The sequence below is a fragment of the Leptodactylus fuscus genome, chromosome 4, assembly GCF_031893055.1.
Source record: "Leptodactylus fuscus isolate aLepFus1 chromosome 4, aLepFus1.hap2, whole genome shotgun sequence".
In the NCBI taxonomy this organism is placed as follows: domain Eukaryota; kingdom Metazoa; phylum Chordata; class Amphibia; order Anura; family Leptodactylidae; genus Leptodactylus; species Leptodactylus fuscus.
Window position 1 is genome coordinate 25,059,886 of NC_134268.1, and position 22,567 is coordinate 25,082,452.

General features: G+C 40.2%; 1 protein-coding gene across 1 annotated transcript in view; it reads left to right on the forward strand.

Annotated features, from left to right (window-relative positions):
* Positions 1-22,567, forward strand: part of CSMD3 (CUB and Sushi multiple domains 3) — a 1,052,627-nt gene that overhangs the window by 326,192 nt on the left and 703,868 nt on the right. Inside the window, exon 5 of the mRNA XM_075270295.1 lies at positions 3,097-3,304. Within this exon, the coding sequence (XP_075126396.1) occupies positions 3,097-3,304 (208 nt within the window). The remainder of the gene's footprint in view (positions 1-3,096; positions 3,305-22,567) is intronic.

Sequence of the window (22,567 nt, forward strand, 5' to 3'; positions counted from 1 at the left end):
TTATAGAAAGCATATGAAAATGGGGCCCCATTACATATTTTGCGTTGGGTCTGTGCTTTACAGCAGCCTCATGACCCAAATATACTTGTAATCTGGAGATTAGTATCGACCACTCCCCTGCCTATACATCCTCCTAAAATCTACCCCCCCTCAAGGTCCCCATCCTCCACCCTTGCTTGTACCCTTTGTATCATTGTGTACCTTCCACATTTTAGTTCTCTAACTTAGTGTTACTATGCTTTCAATCCAAGTACCTTTGGGCTTTTATAGGATCTTGTTATTCCTGCATCAGGCTGGTTCTGCTCATCTTAGTAGCCTCCTTGTAAAGTCCACACCCATTCCAACTTCTGCACCATCCGCTCACACGATGCGACACAGGAGTCTTGTTCAGTTCCTTGCTTACGGTTCTTCTTGTGTTGTCTGATCGCTGTCCTATTCCTTCACCTTGGTAATTGATTTACCACCACTTCCATCTCCTTCACCTTGGTTTCCCTCTGCCCCTCTAATAGTTAATGTTAGCCTTACCTGTGTGATTGACAGCCTATTTTCCTATTAGCTCTGGAGCGTGTCCTTCCTTCCTATTTATTGTTTGCTCGCATTCACATTGGTGCTTGCTATTGCTTGGTGCTTGCTGGCGTTACTCTTGCTGATTGTTGTTGTCTTGTATGTGTTCTGTGTCTTCACCTATATCTAGGAAGGGCTTGTCGACCAGTTGTCGCCTGTCACCTAGGACAGTACAGACAAGTAGGAGAGGACAGAGGGGGGCTCAGCTTAGGGCTCACTGTCTTGTCGAACCCTTCCCCCCAGGGTTCACCAGCAGCTACTGAATTTCCTAAGTTCACGGAAGCTTGTTTAATTACAGTAGTTTACAGGGATAGGCTCCAGTATTCAGGCAGGTTGCCAGACCAGGCCTCTGTGTGGGGTTCATCTGCTTCTCCTGTGTGCTGTTAGTTAGGACCTGTAAACCCTGAACTGTCAGCTCTGCACCAGGGCTAGGAGCAATAGACATTGTGCCAGCCTGTAGAGTTGCAGCAGGTTTGGTCTCTGAGATAGCCTTATTTACACTGTCAAACGTCATTGGTAACTCCTAGCTGTGTGCAGGAGCTCTCCTAGCTGTTGCAGGAGCACGTTCAGACTTCCGTGGGGGCTTCTAGCTGTTGCAGGAGCATGTGTTTTTGTTGCTGACCTAAGGTGAGTGTTTAACCCTAGGCTTCTTTGTTGTGTTTGTTGCACTGTGTTCACATTGAGTATCGCACCACACCACTGTCACTGCAGTTTTTCATTTGTGTACTGCGCCGCACCTCGGCCAGTGTGTGTTGCACTCTGTTCACATTAAGTACCTCGCTGCAGTGTCTTTGCAGTTTAATTGGTAGTTCAGACATACAGCCGCCCATATGGGCCTGTGGACTTTGCTCCAGTGTCTTGCAGCCCAGAGGTTCTGTTGTTCAAAAAATATTATTTATATATATACACAGATCCGTAACAGCAGGTTAGTGAATGACTGTACTTGTTAGCTCTGAGATCTCCTCCGGAGAGAAGTGAATATAACTCAGCCTGGATATTTCATGTTATCTGTGTTATCACAGTCCAGTGACTAGAGAGCAGTTCTAGTTCTCATAAGTTTTATGCTTGTAGGTATAAAAATGACAACTATACACCGCACTATACAGAACTAGAGCAGTATCGATCCTCTTACTCATCCCCTCCTGCACATTTACTCCGCTCAATATGCATTTGTCGAGTCCTCATTTTATTTTAGCTGATGTGACAATGCTAAGGAAGCGGTGACTATAGAAACGTCTTTATACAATTAGCGCTTTATGTTTAGAGGAATTTTGCCGTTGAGCGATCCATTTCTTCTCTGTCTTTATCCTATGGTTGTGATGACTGCTAAAGCATTAATTGTACAAGTACCCTTATCATCGATAACTATGGTGGGGATGATGGATTCCTAATTGAAGGGAATGGAGCAGAGTTGCAATACTTGGGCTTGGCCTGATACAGTGTATAAAGTCTTCTGTCTTTGACTCTCTACAATGTGTAGTTATGGTGCCTAAACAATTGATACGTTGGGATCCCGGGTGTCAGACCCTCACCAATATGACCTATCCTAAGGATCAATGTCAAAAACATTCAAAAACCTGAAAACGTCTTTAACCATTTCAGTACCGGGTGATTTTTTTTATTTATTATTTTTTTATTTTTATATTTTTTTTTTTGGGGGGGGGGTTATGGCACAATGTGTATTTAAATCTGTTTTTACTTTGATGACACTTATTGTTCTGTCTTTGGAACTGAAACCTGTGATAGGGACATAATAGTGACAGTGACACTTTTTTACACATTGTGCCCCCATAAGACCATAACAAACCTTTGGTGGAGTGGAGCATTTTATCTTTGTTTTTTTTTATGTAGATTGTGAGCCCCATATAGGTATCACAATGCACATATTTATTTCCCCTATCTGTATGTCTTTGTAGAATGGAAGGAAATCCACACAAACACGGGGAGAACATACAAACTCCTTGCAGATGTTGTTCCAGGCGAGATTCAAACCCAGGACTCCAGTGCTGCAAGGCTGCAGTGCTAACCACTGAGGCACCGTGGCCCTTAATTTTTTAGTTTTTATTAAATGATTTCTCCTGTAATTGTGGCAGACACCTACAGACACAGCTACACTAGGAATGTGCCTTCCTATACTGCACTACGGAGCTGTTGTGAGTCCTCTAGGACCCAGCAGCTTACGGCAGATTTCCCGGCCCTATCAGTCATGGGTCATCAGGGAGCCACATCATGGTGGTACCCATGTATACATTGGATAGTAAATTCCCCCTAGTGTCTCACTATGTCCTGTTACTAACCCCATAATATATCCTATAACTATATTACAAACAATTTTTGCCAGTTTATCAGTTTTCAGATATCTAGATAAGTGTTTGTCAGCCATTAATCGACATAAGGAAAGAAAGTTGCCCGATATTCCTAGACAGTTTTGATACCTAAAACCCAGAAGTCTCTCAGACGTTGGCTAAAATCGACTTCCACCGGCTACTAGAAGAGTTTTCATTAATACTTAGCCTTTGTTTGTTTCTACAGCTGAAGATGCGTGTGGAGGAACAGTCCGAGGAACGAATGGAATTATATCAAGCCCTGGATTTCCCAATGAATACCATAACAATGCAGACTGCACATGGACGGTCGTCACAGAACCTGGAGATACCATATCGCTTGTTTTTACAGATTTTCAGATGGAGGAAAAATATGATTACTTAGAAGTTGAAGGATCTGAGCCTCCAAAAATACGGTAAGATGGTTGTCTTTTCTAAAATTACATTAACCTGGTCTATTCCATATCTTAACATGTCAGGGTCTGTATGACTTTCGCAGCCCCCAGAACCTGCTTGTCTCTACCAAGGTGAAGAAAAGTTTGCCTCAATAGAAACACAGGAGGTCTAAGACTAAATGTCAGGGAATATCACTGTGCTGTTTATGTTGAAGATTAGACTGTCTTGAAGTATCTTATTCCATAAGATTCCATGCAAACTCTCAGAACGGAAACCCATGCACAGCTGTGAATTGGGCGTGACGTACATTTTTGTAACTGCTTTGCTTATGTATCCGTTGGCAGATGTGTAGAGTCTAATGTTAAAGAAAAAGTTTATTTTGCCTCTGTTTGGGCAACCATCTTACAACTTACAAAAAAAAGTGTGCTCTCCTTCTAAAAAAAAAATTAAAAAAATGGAGCTGCAATGTAGATGGAGATAGATTTGACATCCATTTTTTTATGTTTTAGTCTATTTTCTTTTTCAAAACCTGATAAGTGGTGAGACAGAGGGATTGTCTACCCTCTGCGCCTGCAGGCGACTTTATTACATGAAGGATCTATTGTTTCTCCACCCTTTGCACCACCAGGTGACTTTATTACATGGAGGATCTATTGTTTGTGATTTTCTGAGACTCACTAAGCGCAGATAAATGGGCCTAGTCAGCGGAAAGTCTTGAGCCACAGAATCTACAGCAAGATCAAGAAAGGAATTTAGTTTGTTAATGTCCTGCTCCTATCTCTGTCTCCCATTGAGAACAATGAGAGGCAGAATCAGGGTGAAATCTGCAGCTGATCATGGGGCGGAATATAATTCTGCCATGTGAAAGGGACCTTACATGTGGATATCTCCTTATCCTATTGATTTGCATAGATAAAACCCTCCACTTCTTCCTTTCTTCAAGCTAGTTGTATGGAAAAATGAATAATTTTTTTTTTAATGTAAAAGCAGATTTGTATCCATTTTTACTATTTAATTTCAGATTTCAGGATCAATTTTAAAACCCTATTTCCGATCATTTTCCAGCCGATCCCAATCATGAAATTTGCTTGATCGCCGATCGGGATCCGATCTTTTCCGATCCCAATCACTCAACCCTAGTCAATGCTTCTCTATGAGAAAAGTCACTTTTAGGGTTGAGCTGATCTTGAGATTTCAAAATCCGATTTCTGATCATTTTTCATCCTATCCTGATTCTGAAATTTGCTCAATCGCCGATTGGAATCCGATCTTTTCCAATTCCGATCACTCAACCCTACTATTTAAACGGATTCTGTAAATCGATCTACTAAACAGAGAGCAGACACATGATATAAACATGATTTATATATTTATACATTATATAAATAGTTAACGTATGTATTAAAAAGAATAAAAAGAAAACGTAATGATATTAATGGCTTCTAATCCATGGAATTTTTTGAAGCTGATAGGGGCTATGGTCCTACAGTGGGGTGTACAAAATACCTTTTAGGTTAGGGATCCAATTTACTCCCTTCCAATATGTATTTATCTTGAACTAAGTTTTAATTAAACAATTAATGAGTACTTTTAACCTAAACTATTAAAAGTTATATTTTACTGTATCTTTTTCTTTTGATTAGCTTTCTAATCCATGGAATAGTGTTGTTTTTTTTTGTTTGTTTTTTTGTTTGTTTTTTTTATATCAAAAATTTCTCTTTGGGGACAATCTAGGTTAAAGTCTTTTATACTCGGATTGTAGTGAGTAAGAAAAAATAATTAACATATTTTATTAAACTTTTTGTGATCACTTAAAGGGCTTTTGCCAAGTTAATAACATGTCCATCCATCAGAAAGGGGGAATATATTGTAGATTGTTGGGGTACAACTGCTAGCAGAGTAGACACAGAGTAGTCGGAGAAGCTGATGGTCATTTTACAGAACTTATCTTAAAAACTTCACCATTTAACAGAACTTAGTACTTGGGAATTGGAGTAACTACACCGGACTAAATAGGCAAGTGTCCGGTATTTTAGGCAAGTACGATGAATTTATTGTAATGTTTTTAAAGTCAACCCATCAATTATTATTTTTTTTTTTTTTATGTAGCCCACATAGAGCTCACAATGTACATTTTTCCCTATCAGTATGTCTTTTTGGAATATGGGATAGAAATCCATGCAAACATGGGGAGAACATACAAACTCCTTGCAGATGGTTTTTTGCCCTTGGTGGGATTTGAACACCAGGACTCCAGCGCTGCAAGGCTACAGTGCTAACCATTGTGGCCCCCACCATCAATGATTTGTGTATGAACATCTAATACTCTACATGACTTTATTTTCGGCACCTCATTTCCCAGCATTTCATACTTAGGAAATATATTTTGATTTTTTTTTTTTACTTTTTCTTTTTTAATGATACTTTTCTTATTTTTGTATTTTAATGAGATGAAGGGAATCTGTCATTGTGCACACAGCTGTGTCATGTGGGAACATTCTGTAAAAGCCAAGTGCCGGTTGATGTTGGGCGTATTTTTCAAAGGGAAAAGAGAAATGATGATATATTTTTCAAAGACATAATATGAAGAAATGTCAATTATATTATGTGTGTTATTCTGTATAGATGATGAATGTCATCGATAGAATGTCAGGGTGAAAGATAGGATAGAAATTGCCAAGCCATAACTCCTAGGACTTTCATGATAGACATCGCTCGCTTCATTTAACATCGACCTTAACAGGTAAACGTACATCAGCCAAAAATTTTACCCTGCACCTCATTATTCACCTTGTCTCCCAATATTTCCATTTTCCTATGAAAAATTGAGGAATGGATTATTTTTGACTCCATTGTACCACTAATAGCCACCAATAGATTAGATATGCAAAAAAAAAAAATATCTGTTCTATTAAGTTGTTGTTTTTTAAGTAGATTGTGAGCCCCATATAGGGATCACAATGTACATTTTCCCTTTCAGTATGTCTTTGTAGAATGGGAGGAAATCCACACAAACACGGGGAGAACATACAAACTCCTTGCAGATGTTGTTCCTGGCAGGATTTGAACCCAGGACTCCAGTGCTGCAAGGCTGCAGTGCTTACCACTGAGCCACTGTGTTGCCCCTTCTATTGAGTCTCTACTGTATATGTGAAGTTTTTCTATTGTGCTTTTGTTTGTGCTGTATATAGTTTATTTAACCATATGGCATAATAAATAGCATTGTCAGCCATATTAGATCCTACAATATGGTACCTATTTGATCAACCAAATGATCCGACCCATCTCCATCAAACAGAAGGTCTTAATGTAAAAAATGTCAAGTGCCTGTCTATGAAGGATCTTTCAAACACAAAGAGTGTTGTGTCCTTTTTTTATTACAATAAAGTTAATTTTAGAAACCGTTACATTGTCCTGTACTGTAGTTGTGCCAATAAACCACCAGATACACTTCGGTTAGCAGGGCCAAGACTTTATTCGGACACAAATATGTATCGGGAACACATGGCCCCCATTCATACCGTATCATATATCCCTCCTGACACCCCAGATCTGTACTCATAAAATAGGCCACTACCACTTGCGTTACAGTAGACACATCCAAATAGATTCTACTTACAAAATTACCAAAATGCGTGAATGCCACCCTCTCATACAGTGCACCATCACCCCATCGAAACCCAACATCAAGTCACAGCCACCACAGAGTCATCCTTCGGGATGTCCATCTAGAGCTCCTCCAGAACAACCAACATCCCATATTCACTTGAGGGCCACATCTTAATAGCATAAACACTGGTTCACATGGAGTATCAATCTATCTTGTGTGGAGACTCCGCGTACGGCTACTATGAGCCTCAACTAGGGCTACACTACAAGAAAGTTAACCCTTCCAGCCCCTTATGTACTGATGGTGCTCTTCTTTACCTGTCCAGAAATGTACCGTATATAACAAGTTAATGGGGTTGTCAAAGATTGGAATAACTTGGGGAGGAGGCTGAGAAGGTGAAACATAAAAAAAAAACACTTGCCTGTCCCCGTCACTCCTGTGCTCACTGTCTGTTCCGGCACTTGCCATAAAGTCGTGGATGGAAGTCCTGTGCTGCATGTGACCAATCGGTGGCCGCAACGGCCATAGCAAAGCAACCAGTGACAAACTCTAACTGCTATCGATTTACATTCTGGTAAATAGTGTTGCAGCAATTTTCCAGTGGATTTTCGATAGCTTTTGATGGTTGATATCGAAAGGCAACATGTTATCTGATTCAGTATAAACTTTGCTACATTTGTATATGGGAGAATTAGTGGTAACACACCCCAGTTCACATACCTCAATTGTAAATTGAGTCAAAGTATATAAGAAAAGTGAATGAGAATAAGAACACTGCTATAGCTCGATGTGTTCCCAAAATGATAGTCAAGAGGAAAAATACGAACTATTAATCTTGATTTCTGTGATCTGCAAAATCGTGGGTTTGGTGCTATGACATCCATCATTTCAAGGATATTTGTGATAAAACAAAAAATTACAGAGAAGCAAATTGTTCCAGGATAACATTGTGAACACTGGAATCTGCCTTATTTACAATTCCGGGAACATATTGAGGTTAAACATAACTGGATTGTCCTAGAAACATATAATCTTCTGCTTACTTCCGAAGGTATAGCCAATACCTGTAGCTAATGTATGTTTATCTAGGTTATTTCCAATGTGTAATTTGTAATTTAGTTGCTGTGATATTTTACGGGAATACGGTGTACACAAATACGTGCGTATTAGTTAAATTAGGACCTGTAAGTTTTGGTGAATAGAAGTATACAACGATGACATCAAGATTTCTGATTTTTTTATTTTTGGTTAAGGAGGGTAAGTCAAAGAGGGGGATAATTTTTTGATCCCACTTGATTAAGTATAATTTGCCTCTCAGATTTCCGTAGTTTGTGAACCAAGAGCTGTGCACACTGAGGGTATCCTCCTTTGTTGTGCACCGGAAGTGTCCTAGGAGGTTAACTAACCAAGTGTTTCCTAAACTTTTCCAACTCAGGGTACCCCCCCCCTTCAAAAAAAAAAAAGCCTCCTCCAAAGGGCAGCATGATAACTCTTTGGGTAGCACTGTTGCCCTCCAGCTGAGTTTGGGTCCAACCATCTACATGGAATTTGTATATTCTCCCATGGGTTTCCTCCCACAAGCCCAAACTATACTGTTTGATAGATTGGCTTACCATGCACAACTAACCCTAGTATGTGCTGCAGCCACTAACTCCACACTTGAGCATTGAGTCTTTTGTGTAAGAAAACCACATTAGAAATGTTTCTCTTTCATTCCAAGACAAAAAAACAAAAACATCCTAAGGACGCAGATAATGTTGCATGAAGGCATGTAGTCTTCTTCCCAAACAGGGTGTTGCAGCCTCATGATGAGTTTCCAAGGTATCAATGGATGCCGCAACATCTCTGTTGGGAATCGTGGCCTGGACTAAGAGATCAAGATGGATCTTGGAAAATCACCTCCAATAAAGTGTTTAGGTTTTGAACCTCATTACAAACCCCTAAAGGAGAGCATTAGAGATGGGTGAATCGAAGCTGACAAAGTGGAATTCGATCTGAATTTTAGAAAATATTTGATTTGCATCAAATTCAGATTTCCTCATATTTTGTGGTAACGAATCGCACAGCTCCAGGGGTTTTAACCCTTTGGATGCCGCAGTCAAACATGACCATGGCATCCAAAGGGTTCCGCCATGTTACATGTCCCCCTTGGCACCCCCCACAGTGAAATCAGGTGGTCCCATCATGATTAAAAATAATTTAAAAAAAACACTGATGCACACTTGTCCTGGGCTCACCATCCACTCAGAAGTTGTTCTGGCTCTTGCTCACAAGGCCTCACTGCTGGGGCCTGTGATTGGGCCCCAGCGGTCATGTGGAGTGTGCTGGCATAATAACGCCATCAACTCAACTCCGACCGGGGGTGTTAGAGAATAGTGTCAGCTGTTACACACGGCTGACACCTGCAAAGCAGGGTGTGCACACAGTTTCCTTCCCAGCAGCGCTATACTATTAAGGCGGTCACCAGGAAGGGGTTAATGCAATTCACTGCAAATTAATTCCAATTTGAATCGAGTAATATCGGAAAATTCGGTGAAGCTGCCGAATCGAATTTTTGAAAAAGTTGCTCATCTCTAGTGATCACCATGATATTGCCACTTGGTGTGCCCACTGTGGTTTCCTCCCTACACTTGAATCTCTCTTCTTTTTCAATATACCTACATGTATATTTTTGGAAACGCTTTGTGAACAAAGTCATAAAATTGCCTTCAAATTATATATTTCTATTCACAACAATCACAATTAGTATTTCCATCTGTAAATTCACCTAGCGTTGGCTGCCTTTACGCCTGTAATTTTTGATGTTGTTCTTTAAGCATTTTTTTTTACTGACACAATAGTGTAAATAGAGAAGAAATGTTCTGTATAAATGCTTCCTTTATACTTTTCCTTCGATTTGGAACCATTCCTGGAATTGTCTTAAATAATACATCACAAACCGTATAAAAACTGCATGTATGAAGACAGCCTTTGTAACATTCTGTTCGGGCTCTTTTAGTTTCCTTTATTCCTCTGCAGTTGCCAACACAACTTACTTAGCCTGGATTCACACTTGCTGTTTTTGTACTTTATGAAAAAAAAGAAGACTCTTTTATCCTTGTCCAATTTTCCTGTTTTTTGGGGGCTAAAAAGTGCATCAAAAACTACACATTGTATATGAAGGTCAGGACTGTGAAGTTGGTAGGCCAAAGCAAAGACTATGACTCCTATTTTATTTTACAGCCTTCTATGACTCTTGCACTCACTCCGACTTCAAGAATGGCCGACAGCCATGGTCAGTTAGAAGCAGTTAAAGAGGACCTTTCACCGATTTGGGCACAGGCAGTTCTATATACTGCTGGAAAGCCGACAGTGCGCTGAATTCAGCGCATTGTCGGCTTTCCCGACCTGAGCTTTTGGTCCCGGTACCGTAGCGCTTTACTTTCAGAACGACGTTTCTTACAGTCAGTCAGGAACGTTCTTCTTCCTAGTAGCGCCTATAGCACTGTACAGTATGAGCGGGGAGGAATGCCCCCTCCACTCCTGATAATACCCGTCTATGGACGAGTACTGTAAGCAGAAGGAGGGGGCATTCCTCCCCGCTCACACAATACAGCGCGCTAGGCGCTGCTGTGGTGAAGGACGTACCTGACTGACTGTCAGGAACGCCCTTCTGACTGTAAAGAGCTATGGTACCGGGACCAAAAGCTCTTTACCGGGGGCACAGATCCGGAAAGCCGACAGTGCGCTGAATTCAGCGCACTGTTGGCTTTCCAGCAGTATATAGAACTGCCTGTGGCCCCAAACCCATGAAAGGTCCTCTTTAAAATAATAAAATAAAAAGCCAGTGACTGAATTTATATGTAAATCCCCAAGTAAATATGTATCTAATTTAGTGTACAATATTAATAATTGTGTAATATAATTAATACTAATGAATCATCTTATTTTGATTCTGCACTCTGTACATTTTTTCTGATTCCAACTTCACACAAAATTGGTCCCGACTCCAACTCCAGAGTCCTGATGAAGGTCTTGCTACCAAAATATGAAGGAGCTCCAATGTTATATATAGGCATTGTTTTTTTGTTTTTCCTTTTAAGTTTAGGTCTTATTTGGGTTGAGACGATCTTGAGATTTCAGGGTCGTTTTTAAAATCCAATTTACGATCATTTTCCAGCCGATCCCGATCGCAATCGTGAAATTTGCTCAACCACCGATCGGGATCCGATCTTTCCCGATCGCTCAACCAAACCAATGGCCAGAAACCAAGCATTGTGGGAACTAACGTGAGACCTCGATCTTGCCAAAAAAGATTGGGATCGGAATTCCGATTGCGATTGTGAAATCCCGATCGCTCAACCCTAGGACTTATGCTATTACATCAATAGTTGCAAATTTCTTAGTGTTTTGCATGGCTTAGTAAGGAGATGGAAGGTTTGCAATGTTTGAGATTTCTGACAAAATTTGGCTATTCGGAGTTTGGAAGAAATTAGTTAAAGGGGTATTCCCATAACTCTTGTTCTGCATCCTGCAGGGCTCTGTGCTCTCTTCACTTCCTGGATTTCTCAGCACATTGGTGGGCGGGGTTTCACTTACTCTGCTATCTGCTATGTTTGCAGTTAGTAATGAGGGATTGATGTAAATGCATTACCACTGTATAAAGCTGATGTGGAAACTGATGTAGCAGAGCTGGATTTGAGTCAGCTTGCATTACATACAGAGGTAACGGACTCCTTATCTCAGCCCTTATCTGCCAAATTCAATTAAACCAGCTGATAAGTGGAAAAGCTGAAGATAGACAGCAGAGTAATCCCGGAGCTCTCACCTCCCCCCTCCTCTATCTGAGGAGCTCCGTTACTTGTCAGCCCTTCCCTCCGCCCTAGAGAGCAGGCAGCTACATCACTTGGGAAATAAGCAGATAAGCCCAGTGGCCATAGAAACGCAGTGTCAACAATGAAGTGAATAAATTAAGATAGCAGCCAAACAAAGCAGTTTTGATAAAGCAATGTATTTAGGAAAAGTCTTAAATCCACATAGACTAGCAGTATAGATAAGATCCTTGTTATGGGACAACCTCTTTAATTGTGCTATATTCGTGAAGTCCTTCCTTCAGATGCAAAAATCAATGCAGTCAATGGAATGCATAAAATCCACGTTGCGGAATTATCAAAATCCACACGAAAAAAAACGTGTTGTGCCAAAAAACGGCAGTTTTTTTTTTTTTTTTTAAGCGCGGAAAAATACCACGCCAAACTAAGCACTAAATTCCTCCGTGCGAATGGATCCTAATACAGGCAAAGCACCCTATAAAATAGATGTTAAATGTAAAAGGATTATTCTCATCTCATACTGTAGAACGTTCCGAGATTCCTGGTCATATCCATTGGCCACCAACCAAGACCACAAATGGTCACCACTAAGACTTATAGAGAATGTTTGCAAAATTTTTAATGACATATTTGCAAAATTGTGTAACTGTTAATTGTCTACAACTGTAAGGACGGTTATGTTTATGGCAAAACTCCTGTTAGGTAACATACAGTCAAAATAGTGTGAAGTTCTTAAATGAAGGAACATTCCATGTGGTATCTTCAGTAATGGATTCACATTTGGGTTAACCTATAGAGACTTTGCTCTTTTTGGAAGTCTGTATGTGACAAATTGATCTAGTTGCAGGATGTAATGTGTCAGGTTTAAAGGTTAATCTTTTCAGCCCAAATCTGTCAGTGACAAGAATGAGGTTAATTAGCGTCACTTTCGGGATCTAAGGACTGATTCATATGCTAAAGTATCGATTGGACAGGGATAAATGCATGCTCTTTGTAAGGTCAGAGTACATAGACGCCCAGGGCATATTAGTCTATAGGGTAAGAAATGGATCTCTTTACAAGGTCACTCAAGGACACTTTGTAACTATTTTAAATTACATGTATTACTATCTGTGCCGTGTTATTAGACTGTGTGGTAGACTACCTGAAAACGAGCAGTCTGTATCATTATAGGTAATTGAAAAATGTACTTCATCAGTTCTCCAAGTAACATAAAATCTCAATTTACCGAAGATCTGAAACTTGTTGAACTCATTGTAACATCTCGTCTTCATAAATTGTTAGAACAGAGGATTATGGGATGGTGAGAGAACAACATCTACTTGGCCATCGAATACATGCTGGGGGAATTATCAGGCTCTGAATTCTGGGGGTGTAAAAACAAAGTTGCAAAGTAGAGTTTGCAACTTTTTTAGCTCATTTGTCCACAAGTTTGGGATGTTATGTTTTACATCACTCGTTTCACTATTGAAAATTTAGTGGGACGTTAGACATGGTTAGGTTCCATTCACATCTACAGATATAGCGTTTGTTATTATTATTCTCTTATTAGGTTGCTGACTCAATATTTCACGATAAGCGGCAATAAGCTTTAGCCGGAGCTGAGTGTCCATTCAAAAGAATTGGTGACCATCGCCTCTCCCCGACCTCTCCCTGTGGTCTCCAATAAAGGGAAGGAGAAAAGCTGATCTCTGTGATGTGCACAGAGCTCATCTTCTCTAATCTATCACATAGCCCTATATATCCCCAGAATTCAGCTTCTCTCCTCTATCCTATAACCCTATATATCACAGAGCTCAGCTTCTCTCCTCTATCCTATTACCCTATATATCACAGAGCTCAGCTTCTCTCTTCTATCATATAACCCAATATATCACAGAGCTCAGCTTCTCTCCTCTGTCATATAACCCTATATATCACAGAGCTCAGCTTCTCTCCCCTATCATATAACCCTATATATCACAGAGCTCAGCTTCTCTCCTCTATCATATAACCTATATATCACAGAGCTCAGCTTCTCTCCTCTATCATATAACCCTATATATCACAGAGCTCAGCTTCTCTCCTCTATCATATAACCCTATATATCCCAGAACTCAGCTTCTCTCCTCTATCATATAACCCTATATATCCAAGAACTCAGCTTCTCTCCTCTATCATATAATCCTATATATCACAGAGCTCAGCTTCTCTCCTCTATCATATAACCCTATATATCACAGAGCTCAGCTTCTCTCCTCTATCATATAACCCTATATATCACAGAGCTCAGCTTCTCTCCTCTATCATATAACCCTATATATCACAGAGCTCAGCTTCTCTGCTCTATCATATAACCCTATATATCACAGAGCTCAGCTTCTCTCCTCTATCATAAAACCCTATATATCACAGAGCTCATCTTCTCTAATCTATCACATAGCCCTATATATCCCCAGAATTCAGCTTCTCTCCTCTATCCTATAACCCTATATATCACAGAGCTCAGCTTCTCTCCTCTATCCTATTACCCTATATATCACAGAGCTCAGCTTCTCTCTTCTATCATATAACCCAATATATCACAGAGCTCAGCTTCTCTCCTCTGTCATATAACCCTATATATCACAGAGCTCAGCTTCTCTCCCCTATCATATAACCCTATATATCACAGAGCTCAGCTTCTCTCCTCTATCATATAACCTATATATCACAGAGCTCAGCTTCTCTCCTCTATCATATAACCCTATATATCACAGAGCTCAGCTTCTCTCCTCTATCATATAACCCTATATATCCCAGAACTCAGCTTCTCTCCTCTATCATATAACCCTATATATCCAAGAACTCAGCTTCTCTCCTCTATCATATAATCCTATATATCACAGAGCTCAGCTTCTCTCCTCTATCATATAACCCTATATATCACAGAGCTCAGCTTCTCTCCTCTATCATATAACCCTATATATCACAGAGCTCAGCTTCTCTCCTCTATCATATAACCCTATATATCACAGAGCTCAGCTTCTCTGCTCTATCATATAACCCTATATATCACAGAGCTCAGCTTCTCTCCTCTATCATAAAACCCTATATATCACAGAGCTCAGCTTCTCTCCTCTATCATATAACCCTATATATCACACAGCTCAGCTTCTCTCCTCTATCATATAACCTATATATCACAGAGCTCGGCTTCTCTCCTTTATCATATAACCCTATATATCACAGAGGTCAGCTTCTCTCCTATATCATATAACCCTATATATCACAGAGCTCAGCTTCTCTCCCCTATCATATAACCCTATATATCACAGAGCTCAGCTTCTCTCCTCTATCATATAACCCTATATATCACAGAGCTCAGCTTCTCTCCTCTATCCTATAACCCTGTATATCACAGAGCTTAGCTTCTCTCCTCTATCATATAACCCTATATATCACAGAGCTCAGCTTCTCTCCTCTATCCTATAACCCTATATATCACAGAGCTCAGCTTCTCTCCTCTATCATAAAACCCTATATATCACAGAGCTCAGCTTCTCTCCTCTATCATATAACCTATATATCACACAGCTCAGCTTCTCTCCTCTATCATATAACCTATATATCACAGAGCTTGGCTTCTCTCCTTTATCATATAACCCTATATATCACAGAGGTCAGCTTCTCTCCTATATCATATAACCCTATATATCACAGAGCTCATCTTCTCTCCCCTATCATATAACCCTATATATCAGAGAGCTCAGCTTCTCTCCTCTATCATATAACCCTATATATCACACAGCTCAGCTTCTCTCCTCTATCATATAACCCTATATATCATAGAGCTCAGCTTCTCTCCTCTATCCTATAACCCTGTATATCACAGAGCTTAGCTTCTCTCCTCTATCATATAACCCTATATATCACAGAGCTCAGCTTCATTCCTCTATCATATAACCCTATATATCACAGAGCTCAGCTTCTCTCCTCTATCCTATAACCCTGTATATCACAGAGCTTAGCTTCTCTCCTCTATCATATAACCATATATTGTAAATTCTTCTGTATGTCATGAGAAAGGTCATCCCAGGTTGGAGTGTAATAATGATATGCAGACCTTATCCAATAGTCATGTGCCACAGCTTATGTCATTAGAATAGTCCAACCTGCTTTTGTCTGTATTGTATTTAAACTACCTCGCTGTAACAATAAATCAGAATCCATTTTGATACACGACCACCATGTGTCTTGTGGTTCTCCAGGCTAAGAATGGCTGTAGCCGATCTTGGCCTGTTAATTAATTTTCCTTTACAGACAGCATATCTCTGGGGTATTATGATTTCCCCCGACACCCTATATATCACAGAGCTCAGCTTCTCTCCTCTATAATATAACCCTATATATCACAGAGCTCAGCTTCTCTCCTCTATCCTATAACCCTGTATATCACAGAGCTCAGCTTCTCTCCTCTATTATATAACCTATATATCACAGAGCTCAGCTTCTCTCCTCTACCATATAGCCCTATATATCACAGAGCTCAGCTTCTCTCCTCTACCATATAGCCCTATATATCACAGAGCTCAGCTTCTCTCCTCTGTCATATAACCTATATATCACACACCTCAGATTCTCTCCTCTGTCATATTCCACTTTCTGCAGTAATTACGAATTATCATTTTATTATAAATCCAGAGACTGGAGATACTTTGTTTCAGCCTCCACTTCCATTTGATCCTGTGCTTCTGTCTGCCTCATCTCTATTGTGTGCAGCATTTTCCGATGCTATAAATATGTGTTTATGTGAATGTTATGACCTTGAATTTGTTTTTAAAATAAACCGATATAATATATTTGTGATATGGATAACAAATAGAAACATCTGCCTCTTGAAGAATCCCTAAAGACTTGTGTGAGCGCTTACCACTAAGATATTTTTAGATCTTGGAATCTGTATTCAGAATTTGCTATTTCCTGCAGTGGCAGGGCTGCGTATTACATTCCCATTGGAGAGTTTGACTATAAATGTCAGTTCGGAGATGCTGGTGCAGACTGGTCAGCAGAGTATGTTGGTTCTTAAAGTTATCAGTGGGGGTCCCAGGGAACAAATCCTCACGAATGAGTTGTCAGAAGATGATTAAATATGAATTTTGACATTTAACATTGGCTTTGCCATATAGACCATATAAATACAGATAACACCTAGATGCAAACACTGTAGTGTGAAACCGGCCTAAGGCTGTGTGCACACTGCATTATGAAGCAGTAGAAACTGAGAATTAATCCAAAACAGAGGATGTGTATATAGCTTTGGATTATACTTTAACACCTTTAGGCTATTCTCCTAGTTTCAGTTGAAAAAAAGAAAAAAAAATGGGGGGCCACACGGTGGCTCAGTGGTTAGCACTGCAGCCTTGCAGCACTGGAGTCCTGGTGTTCAAATCCCGCCAAGGGCAAAAAACCATCTGCAAGGAGTTTGTATGTTCTCCCTGTGTTTGCATGGATTTCCATCCCATATTCCAAAGACATATAGATAGGGAAAAATGTACATTGTGAGCTCTATGTGGGGCTCACAATCTACATTTGAATTGCAAGGGTAATGTTATTGGGGGGTGCAGGGATTGTCAAATATGGGAGCCTGAAATCTAATGAGAGCCAAAATATCCTGTATCACAATTTTGTACTTCTATAACCCTAGCACATCAAATCCCTGCCACACAGTGTGATAGATAGATAGATAGATAGATAGATATGACATAGATAGATAGATAGATATGACATAGATAGATAGATAGATAGATAGATATGAGATAGATAGGAAGACAGACCGTGACCTCTATCACTCTCGATCAATTATATCAGTCTTCTTCTCCAGTCCTAACACTACACCGATTCCTATAGGTCCCACTGTATTAACAGCCTAGGACCTTATCCTACTGATCTCTCCCCACAAAATGAACATATTCTCCTTCTGCCTGGACTTCTTATACTACCCATGCATCATCCATGACCTTTGGTCATCATGATTTATACTTCCCTGTTATGAGTGCTGCTTTCAAGGCATTATGGGGAGATCTATCTGGAAAGTTCAGACCGAACCAGGTTAATTTCAAACAAGTTTGCTGGTCTACAGTTCGATAAGACAAGACCAGTACGACTGTATGAGTGACATGACAGTAATGATGTTTTCTTTACTCTAAAAACCAAATTGATGAGTGAGCCAGTTGTAGGTGATGTTCTGAGCCCCCTCCTCCTCTATCCTTGTGGACAGCTGCAGGATAATGGGCACATAATCATTAAGATCGGTCATGTTCTTGCCCCACTAGTTGGTCGTTAATTTGGCCGCATCACATTGGGGGGTCTGGAGCTTCGCTTATGTTGTTGAGCAGTTACATTAGCTTCTTCTTTTCCATCCTGTGGTCAGAGGGTCTTTGGTATGTTTTCTTTTATTTACAAAATAATAGGAGTGAAATGTGTATGTGTATATATAGTGTATTTTAGTATAACCTCTTTTGATATTGAGGCTTACCCATTGGACACTGACATTAATTGACATTGATCTTACTTCCAAAATACTGAGGGATGCATTTTAGTGAATGGTTGGGCTTGTAATTGACGTATAGGTTAAATGAGAGGTCCAGATTCAGCTCATAGAATGTTCCCTGTGTTGCGTCCCCCTTTGATAGTGTCCATGTGCCATATTAAAGTGACCTCCCAATTTTCTGCATCTGTTAGCAGGAAAATAAATCTAATGACAGTACCTTATAGGGCTTTCTCTACTGTTTCCAGTGATGTCTTTCTTATTCATTACTTCAGCTCCACGCTCATGAAATTCAGTATTGTATTCTTGTGTAAATTACTTTACGGGTGCATTCACATGGAGGAAAATGGTGCTGAATTTGGTGTGGAATCTGCATCAGATTCAGCGTTAAAAAAGCCTCCCTTTGACTTAAATGGGTCGAAGTCAATGGGAGGCTTTTTTTTTCAGCTCTGAATCTGACTCTGATTTCACACCAAATTCAGCGCCATTTTCCGCCGTGTGAATGCATCCTAAGGCTGAGGCCCCACATTGCAGAAATGCAGCTTTTGTTCTTGCAGATTTTTCCTGCAGTTTTTTGAGCCAAAGTGAAGAAGGGCTACACAAGGAATGGGAAATATATAGGAAGTTCTTATACTTTTCCCTTCTGCTCTATTCACTCCTGGATTTGGCTAAAAAAAAAAAAATGCAGCAAAATCTGCAGCAACAAAAAAAGCTGTGCTTCTGGAACGGGGGGCCTCAGCCTTAAAGGGCCTCTGGGGCATTTCTTCTCCTAACGAGGCCTCAGTCTTCACACTAGACATCCATCACTAACTGCAAAGTGTGACAATGTAGAAGTTGTCACTCAAGTAATACAGAATGGAGCTGTGCTATAGTTGGGGTGATAATGCCCCAGAGTAATGAGTAATGCCCCGGCAGGAGAAGAGATGCCCCAAAAGCCATTTTCAGCTAATTTTCATAAGAACAAAACAAGAATAACAACAACAATAAGAAAGGAATTCCTGGAAAGTGCAGACATTGTTCTACAAGGTACGGTTATTAATTTGATATTGCTTTTCCTGCTGACAGACTCTTTAAAAAAAAGTAAATTTGCATATTTTCTGTTGTAAAAAAAAAGCAGTTTTGAGAAATCTCCGACATCTGTTCTTTACTTGTGAAAAGTGGTTAGAGTAGAGCAGGGAGCACAGTGAGCTGGGACAGGGACTCCTTGGCCTATCTGATTTACTAAAGCACAAGCCAGAAAACTGACCCCGGTCCTGGCAAGTGCAGATTTAATTTCTAGTGCATAGGACCACTTGTGATGGCCCAGAAGTATTAAGAGACCAGAACCTCTTAATAATTCGGGGACGTCTGTCGCCACTTTATTAGTCTTAACCCCCCCATCCCACCATGCTCTAGTGGTCTGAAAATCTCCCCAGGATCAGAAGGGTGTGGATTGGGTGTGGTTAGACTACGAAAGTACAGTGAGCACAGACCTATTCTAAGAACCCGGTGGCCTTGTTATAGACATGAAAAGGAAAAATTGCACAGGAATGACTACATAAGAAGACACCGGGCATTTTATCCATACCCTATGCATCTATCGTAGGGTTGAGCGATTGGGAAAGATCGGATCCCGATTGTTGATCAAGCAAATTTCACGATCACAATTGGCTGGAAAATGATCGGAAATATGATTTTAAAATCGATCCTGAAATCTCAAGATCGCCTCAACCCTAATCTATTGTCAACTGGAGATTAGGTTTGAGATCGTGTTCGGAAAAGATCGGATTCCAATCGGCGATCGAGAAAATTTCACGTCGCGATCGGAATTCTGAACACAATGTTTTTAGGTGGGATCGAGATCGGTACTATTTCCCACAATGCTTTGCTTAGCCTTCACACTGAGTATACGTTCCGCTCATTCTGAGTGGGCGGGGCGACGTGACGTGGCTCGGTTATTTGTATTGTTGTTTTGTAGCGCTGGGTTCCTGGGCAACAAGGGCGAAATCTATTAGAGTTTGCATGTTCTTCCTGTGTTTTCTAATACTCCAGTTTACTCCAACATGCCAAAAACATGCTAATAGATAAATTGGCTTCCAAAACCACCAAACAATTGACTCTTGTGGGTGGTGGGGCTGCTCTTTTACTCCACAATTCTCCCTGTACTTTGAGTCCCTTGGGTGAGAAGCGTCCCAAGGAAAATTTTAAAAATGTCTGCTAAAAATGATAGAACACGATAAGTTTCTGTAAAGTTTCTAGCTTTTAAGGAATAGAATAATTTGCTACAATTTTTTGGAATTACGGAGTGATTTTTCAAAGCATCCAGTTAACGTTAAATGCTATCAGAATGAAATATTAACCAAAGCTACAAATGTATTTGTAATGCACAAGACCTGACCTCAATCAAATCAGCTGAATTGAGAAGTTGTTCTCAGTGCTGGCGCTTAATTGCCTCTTTGACCTCTATTACTGTTTAGCTTAATACAGGAAACCCCAGAAGAAATCTGGAATAAACCGTATACATCATATGTCAAGGTAATTTTAATTCATAAAAGCAAACAAATGCGCATCACATTTACTGAAGTGGCTCTGGTGACAGCCTTAGAGTTGGTATTTGCCATGTCACTCTTGACCCCATTTAGAAAGTAATCTTTGGGCTTTGCTGTGTAACAGACTCAGATTATAGAAGGTTCTTTTGAGGTTTCAGATCAGACAAAAACAAGGCAATTTACCACTTTTGCCTACAAACTTAGAGAAAAAAAGGTAAATGACTATATGGAAAAATAAAAGAGAGACGTTAACCATCAATGGAAAAATGGCGACAATGGGATTGGCATGTCAGTTCGTAACCGGCCAGGTTTGTTGCAACAAATTGTCAATTGATTCCAGTTGTGAACCTGAACTTTTCAGGTGATGAAATACAGCAAAATATTGCCACCCCGACACCATTTTTTGTCCATTTGAGGAGGCCATGAAGGTATGTAAAAGTAATAGAATATCATTGACATACCTCTACTGGGCTCCACCATGGTATCCTCTAGTTTTCTGATCTTCTTCCTGGGATGTAGGCCTTCTTTTATAGTCCCAAGGTCACAGCTGTAAAGTAAAAATGTGACAATTCACCCCACAAAACTGGGGATCCAAGGTGATAGAAGACAGTCTGGGAAGTAAACCTGAACACATGATGCAACAACAGAGCTACGTTATAAGTATCATCATTATATATGCCTTGCCTCTGGTTAATATATTTCGCGGCCCCAGAGTATAATAAGCATAGCACTTCAAGTTCAGACTAAGGCTGGGGCCCCACGTGGCATAAACACCATGGTTTGGCAGAAACCATAGCATTTTACGGTCAATACAAAGTGGATGAGATTCTAGCGAACCATGGCATTTTTGGAAAGAGCAGCATGTCAATTATATCTATGGGAACACCAATGGTTTCTCTACAGGTATAATTGAAGCAGAAAGTTTTATGAAGCTTTACACTAAAACACAATTTTTTTTGGCAAACATAATGAATAAAGATGAGCGAATAGTATTCGAAACTATTCATCGAATACCTCCACTCCCATAGGAATGCATGTAAGTGGCTGAACACCAAGGGTTTAAGCGCCAGCCAGCGGCGCCGGCCGCTAATACTCATTCCTGTGGGAGCGAGGTATTCGAAACTACTATTCACTCAACACTAGTAATGAATATTCACAAAAATAACCTTTCAGTGTTTTTCATCACTACTGAAATTGTTAAGGGGATATCGTCACTCCTTGGGGAGAGACCACCATGTAGGTGTGTGGAGACTTATTAAGCCTTTAGCACTCCACTTTGCAAGGGACCATGGGAAGAATATGCAAATCTGTCTTCCATGATGTATTTAGGAAGTCAGGTGCCTCAATGTTGCAAACCAATAGAGGGCGCTCACTGGAATGTGCAATCCTGTCTTCCCTGATGTAATTAGGAAGACAGAATCTCAGTGATATGGCTGCTCCCTTTAACATCCATATCACTGAGATTCTGTCTTCCTAATTACATCATGGAAGACAGATTTGCATATTCTTCCCATACTGAAATTGTTACATAGTTAGTATGGTTGAAAAAAGACATAGGTCCATGAAGGGTATGGGAAACGTCACGACTAGGGTTGAGCCAATCTTGAGATTTCAGGATCGATTTTAAAATCCGATTTCCGATCATCTTCCAGTCGATCGCGATCATGAAATTTTCTAGATCGTCGATCGGAATCCGATCTTTTCCGATCCCGATTGCTCAACCCTAGTCAATACTTCTCTATGGGAAAAGTCACTTTTAGGGTTAAACCGATCTTAAAATTTCAAAATCCGATTTTCGATCATTTTACAGGCGATCCTGATCAGGA